The sequence below is a fragment of the Apaloderma vittatum genome, unplaced genomic scaffold (assembly GCF_000703405.1).
Source record: "Apaloderma vittatum isolate BGI_N311 unplaced genomic scaffold, ASM70340v1 scaffold17805, whole genome shotgun sequence".
NCBI lineage: Eukaryota > Metazoa > Chordata > Aves > Trogoniformes > Trogonidae > Apaloderma > Apaloderma vittatum.
The window spans coordinates 556-6832 of record NW_009719150.1 but is presented as its reverse complement, the minus strand read 5'-3'; the positions used below and the strand labels follow the sequence as shown (position 1 = coordinate 6832).

At 52.8% G+C, this 6277-nt stretch overlaps 1 protein-coding gene across 1 annotated transcript in view; it reads left to right on the top strand.

Moving 5' to 3' along the window:
• Positions 1 to 3999, top strand: part of LOC104274797 (A disintegrin and metalloproteinase with thrombospondin motifs 10-like) — a gene marked incomplete at its 3' end in the record, with an annotated part of 25037 nt that extends 21038 nt beyond the window's left edge. The window contains exons 10-11 of the mRNA XM_009870531.1: positions 297 to 438; positions 3892 to 3999. Of these exons, the coding sequence (XP_009868833.1) occupies positions 297 to 438; positions 3892 to 3999 (250 nt within the window). The remainder of the gene's footprint in view (positions 1 to 296; positions 439 to 3891) is intronic.
• Positions 4000 to 6277: the final 2278 nt, after the last annotated feature.

The following is a 6277-nucleotide window of genomic DNA, read 5'->3' as shown; positions in this document are numbered from 1 at the left end:
CCCTCCTGAGGGGCTGCTGGCCCCAGAACCCCTTGGGACCGCCAGAGCCTGGCGATAGCCTGCAAAACCCACAGATTAAAGGAAGGAACCAGCATGTGCCTCCCTGCCCTGAGGGCACGGGTAAGAAAGGCTTCAGAGCACTTTCTCAGCTGTGGTTTTGCCTGTAAGAGGCTGGTGGAGTTACCCTCCCCAAGCAGACGGAGCTGAGAGCTCAGCCCTGAGCAGAGCCTGCTCCTCTGCCACGAGGCTCTCCTACCAGCCTTCCTGAGCTCTGATTTTTCCTCTCTTGTTTCCAGCTCCGGGATGGGATTATGCCTGAACAACGCTCCTCCCAAGCAAGACTTTATCTACCCAACAGTGGCTCCAGGACAGGCCTACGATGCAGACGAGCAGTGCCGTTTCCAGTACGGAGTTAAATCTCGCCAGTGTAAATACGGGGTAGAGAGCCTTCCTGCTTTACTATCGGTTCCCAGGGGGTGGAGGATGGGGGCTACAAGGGCAAAGGGCCGTGGGGCCGTTCCTCCGCTGCCCACATCGCTTTGCTGTCCTCCTCCTGATGAAGGACACCAGTGCGTTCCCCCTGAGCTTTTTGCCTTGCTTCCCTGTGAGAGGTCAGAGGAGGTTGTTTCCCATCCACAAAGATTGACCCCAGCTCGGGTTTGGTCAGATGAGTCCTGTGGGAGGAGATCTCTTGCCTCTGCCTGGTGCCTTGGCTGCTGCTTGTCCCCGGGGGTTGCAGCCGAAAGCCAAGCTGTGGTCCCCTCGTCCAAACTCCCCTCTCGATGGGGCTTTGTGCCAAACTTATTTTTCATACTCCTTACTAGAAGTAATTAAGCTGCTCATACAAACTTAGAGGAGGAATGTCTTTCTTCCAGACGAGGTGGGTCGGTGTGCTGTAGGGATGTCTGGGTGACAGACAGCCACTCCTGCCATCATGCTGCCATCCCCTCATCTTTTGAGGCCAGGAAACCACTGAAAGGAAAGGTTGTTTCAGGAGAAAAGAGTCTTCCTAGATCTCAGACTGACGTTTTGCTGTTCTTGTCATACTGGACTTTGCCAAGTGTGTGAACATGGTGGCGAGGGGGAAGGGTCTGCACTGAAGGGCTGATTGAGCTCCTTGCCTCTAGAGAAAACAGGAGGCAGCGACAAGATACACGGGCAACTGTGTTGTCTGATGGACACACGTGTGTGTACCCACCCCAGCCCTGTGAAGGGGCAGGGGTTTTGTTTCTCTTGCAACCTTGTAAATACAAGCCCAACACTCCAGTTGAGGTGACCCGATGGGAACCAGTTTATCGCTCCCGAGCGTTCATCTGTTTATTGTGGTTCAACAGCAAACTACCTCTTGGTGGTCTCACCAGCTCACGTTGGTGAACAAGGGACAAAGTTTGGCTCTCCCTAGTCCAGTGCTGTCTTCAACATGACCCAGGGACCCAGAACTTTGGGGTCATGGGACACTTGCAGTCTCATGTGGTGCCCAGAGCAGCAGCAGAAGTCTGGGTCTGGCTGATGTGGTCGTGGTATCTATGTCAGGTGCTACCAACTGTGTCCCTTCTCAGCTAAGCCAGGAACAGTGGAATGGAAATTTTGCACATTTACATGCCTGTTTCCCAGCTAATTTTTAACTCGGGCAGACATTTCCTGTGTATATACAAGGATCACGAAAGCACAAGATGTCCTGGTGATGACCCTTCTAGCCCAGCCTGCCTTGCGTGTTGTTTGGGAGAAACCCGAAGGGCGTAAGGGCCCAAGTGCGTGCAGATAAATCTGGGTAAACGTGTAAGTCCACCTCCCTCCTGCTCCATATGAGCAAACTGCAGCGTGGTGGCACAAACACGGCAGCATCCCTTCCCCCGTGCCAGTGCAGAGCAGATCATTAATAGGTGTAATGAGGACAGAGCAGACAGATGTCACAGGTTGAAGCTGGGAAGTCCTCTCCCTTGGTGACACAGAGAGAAGAGCCTCTGGAAGGGCTCCTGCTTCCCAATAGTCCTGCTGGCTCTGCAAGAGCACTATGGAGGAGCAGATGCCTCTTGAAGATGGAGACACTTTCTCCTTTCCCTGGTTAAAGCCAGCTGCAGCTGGACTTTGGCAAGGGAATTGGGAACCCAAATCCCGTTGTGCCTCGGAGCCGTGGTCCTCAGCGCAGACTCCATGGGATTTTTCCTTTGCCGCCTCTCCCTGTGTCACTCTGCTGTCACAACCCCATGTCCGGGAGGGAAGCGGAGAAATCCTGAGCTCATCTTTTCACCCCTCTTGGTACCAGCACAGAGGATTCCCAGTTGTTGAGCCAGTTTGTCCTACAGGGATATCACTTACTGTTTAGAGCCTTGATGGGGCTTCCCAGGTAGATGTTTAACTGAAGGACATGGTTTAGTGATGTTCATAGAGCTAGGAAAAGGTTGGACTCGATGATCTTGAAGGTCTCTTCCAGCCAAAACTGTTCTGTGATTCTATGAGGAATGCCTTGCTGGAAGGCTGACCCGAGCCCGGAGGCGTGATGAACAGGCTGCTCCCTGACGAGAGGCAGGCAGCCCGCGGGAGCTGTCCTCGAGGTCCTGCTGCCGTCAGGGCAGGCAGGAGGCGAGGTGGTGGCTGTGCCACACCAGGTCCTTCAGCCTGCGCCATTATGTGGGTGCGCACCGACAGCGGCACCGGTGCAGGTTAGGAGCCTGTCAGCAGCAGTCGTGGCTGTTGGGGCTCTGCTCTCACATCTTGAGACAGTTTCCTTCACTGACAGCGTGGACTTCTTTAGTGTTTTTGAGTGTAACCTAACTCACAGCAGGCTGCCCTCTGCAAAGCAGCACGTTGTGGATAGGTTTCTTGCAGTAGGAGGAACAGGAGCAGGATGGTGACCTGGTGGGAAACTCAGCTCTGGATTTGAGGTGTTGCTTTGCTGTTTGCAGGTGTTGAACTCCAGCTTGGTTGATTTTGTGGCAGAGCAGGTTCAGAGAGCTTGGACTTTCTGATTTAGCAGCTGTGACAACTTTGCAGACCTAACTTTAGGGTGGGTTTTGGAACAGCCAAGGGAAGCGTTTTGTTTGCTGGTGCTCTGAGAGGCCAGGATGGGCTGAAGCTCAGGATCTGTGGCTCAGGAAACCTCCTGGGAAAAGATCTGGAGCCTTCAGCTCAGGATCCAGCTGTGCCTAGCAGAGACAGAGAGCAGAAGTGCCCACTGCTGGAGCTGCTTAAGGGCTGGCTCAGTGTCTGGTATTTTGATTATTCTGAAAACGGCTCTGCTGCTTCCAGAGGAGTGTTCCCTTTAGGCTTGACTGGCTGGAGATTGCCAGTACACGAGGTGGTCACACTGTGACCTGCAGTGCATTCCCATAGCAGGAGATGCCAGACTTGCCATATGGGTGCTCCTGGGGAATCCCAGCTTCCCGCAGAGGCATATCTGGACCGCAGCGTAGAAATGCTCAAGGCAGGTGCTAGGAATGGGCCGTTGTGCTCAGCCTGAACTGCACAGACCCAAAAAAGGGAACATCCCTCCTCCCTGGGCAGAGGGAACAAGTGGAGCACAGCGGCAGGAACTGGGGCCTCACTGGGATGGCCAAGGAGATGTGGCATAAAGCCCAGGTTTGGCTGTCCAGGCTGGCTCTGGCACCCGAGCGCTTTGGAACCTCCAAATCCAGAGAACCCAGCCCCAGGAGATGTGCTTAGCCTTAGTCCAGAGAAGGGGGCGAGCTGTCAGTGGTCTTGGGGTGACCTTGCAAGATTTAATCTTTCCCCCCCTCACTGTGCTGAAAACACTCCTTTCCCTGGGTGCCAGCCCAGCTGGTGCTCCTGAAGTGCCTCACAGCCCCCAGCACAAGCAAATCCTAATCTCAGCTTTTGTTTCTTTTGTCTCTTTTTTCCCCTCTCCCTCCCCCAAAATCTCTCCCTTTCCAGGAAGTCTGCAGCGAGTTATGGTGTCTGAGTAAAAGCAACCGCTGCATAACCAACAGCATCCCTGCTGCCGAGGGGACCATCTGCCAAACCAACACCATTGAAAAGGGGGTAAGGAAGCCGGGGGCACCGTAGCGAGTTGACAGCGAGTGGTTGAAGCCCTCTTCCAGCGATAACCGGGATTATTGTTCGCCTCGTTGAGTGCAGAGCTGATTTAAGAGCACCCACCAGCCTGTCCTCCTCTGTGTCCCAGAGCCTGGAGCCATCCCCACCCTCCCCACCGGCACGGAGCGGGACCAGGAGGTGCCAAGGAGCCCAGGGGGTCTGTAACCATCCCCGAAATATAGATCATTCTTGCTGGAAATGCAAAATATGAAGTCCCTGCCCAAGCGAGCTTCTTGGTCTCGCTTAGAAGGCACACTAAGGTGACCTCAAGGCACGCCATGTGCTTTAGATGAACATCTTGTCCTCGGGTCTGCTGGGGTCTCCTGGCTGTCCTGAGAAAAACGGGGTTTGCCTAGGAAGGACAACAGGTTGGTGGCAAACTTTCAGAGGAACTTGTGAAAAACTGCCTCACAAGACTAGACATGATGAAACCTTCATTTTTCAGGCTCAGCTGAGAGAGGAGGGTAGGATTTTTCACAACCCTATATTTTTAAAATGAATTTTGACTTGATTGTTCGTATCGCTGCATTCCCTGCACCTTCTACGCCTGTTTGCGCCAATGTAAAGCGAGCGCGTAGCACTGTTGAAACAAAGTGCTTTTGAAAGCTGGATAATAATTGAAAGCTGGGACTTTCTCCATTAAATGGACATGTGTTTTTCCACTAGAGGAAAAATAATTCCCAAGAAATTCAAGAATAATTTCAAATACTGAGGAAGCTGGGGAAGCTGATGTGCAGGAAAGAGGATGGCTTTGACAAATGCATTATTCAAGGTGCTGGGCCATCTCATTTAAACTTTATTTCTTTACCTTAAAGGCTTGAGCTAGATGATCCTTGAGGTCTCTTCCAACCCAGTAATCTAGGATTCTATAATTCTATGATTTGTTTTTTAAACAATTGTCTTGGTTCTGCTGAAAATCAGATCAAAAAGGAGTAGACACCTCCTAGGGGAGAACATCCCTGCTGCTGGAGATTCACCATGTACAATGGCTATTTTTTTCTACAAGTCATCCTTTTTTTTACCAGCTTCCCTCCCTTTTAAATATCTCTCTTATTTCTTTCCGTCACTTACTAGTAGTTTTTTAATGGGCGTTTTTCAAAAGTCCCTGCCTGCTTTGGTTTTATTTTCTCTATTCTTAATTTTTTTTTAGATTTCCATTAATCAAGCACTCATTCCATGGTTAGGATCGGCACGCCCTGTGAGGATGCCTTTCGTTACACATTCATCCTCCCCACATGCCCCCAGCTCATATCTGGTCTCGCAGCCAGCAATGCCTTCGTGCTTGCCACGGGACGATGAGCCAGATGCTGCTCCTGGCAACCAGGGTGCAACTACAGAGCCCATTCCTGATGCTCTGTGGCCGTGAAAGGAGATGGCTGAGAGGGGATCTTATTAATGGAAATATCTGAGGGGTGGGGTCAAGGGGAAGGGGACAATCTCTGCTCAGCGGTGCCCAGCAATAGAACAAGGAATGATGGGTTTAAGTTAGAACATGGGAAGTTCCACCTCAACATGAGGAGAAACTTGTTCCCTGTGCAGGTGTTCCCTGGCCCAGGCTGCCCAGAGAGGGTGTGGAGTCTCCTGCTCTGGAGACTTTTAGAAAAGTTCCTGTGGGACCTGCTCTGGGTGACCCTGCTCTGGCAGGGGGTGGCACTGGATCATCTCTAGAGGTCCCTTCCAACCCCCAACTTTCTGTGATTCTGTGATTCTCTCAGGAGCATTGGGAAGGGGGTTGCAGGGGCTGGTGATGCTCCTCAGCCCTTCCTGCAGAAGCAGCAGCCCCAGTACCTCCAGTCTGGAGCAACAGCAGGGACACCAGAAGGGCTGCGCCGGCAGAGCATCTCCCCTGCGTGGGGTGGCACCTTTGGGAAGGCACTAACCGAGGATCCTGGGGGACCAGGGTTTGTTTTTTGCTGCCAGCTGTACTACCCATGGAGAGCCTGGCTGAGAAGGAGCCAAGAGAGGCCGTGCCAGGAGCTTGGGGGTGGGTTGTCAGCCCCTGGAAGGAGCACACAGCAGCTTCTTCCTTCCTGGGATTACCTCAGCCCCCGAGGCGCGGTGTCCGGCACCCTGCCCGGAGAACAGCAGTGGGTCTGGCAGTGTCCTGCTCCTTGCATCACTGTTGACTCCAGGGGGTGCAGGATGCTTTCCAGGTCCAAGGGATATAACTCAAAGACGAGTTTCCCTGAGCATCTGTCACCCAATAGGATGAGGACAGGCAGAT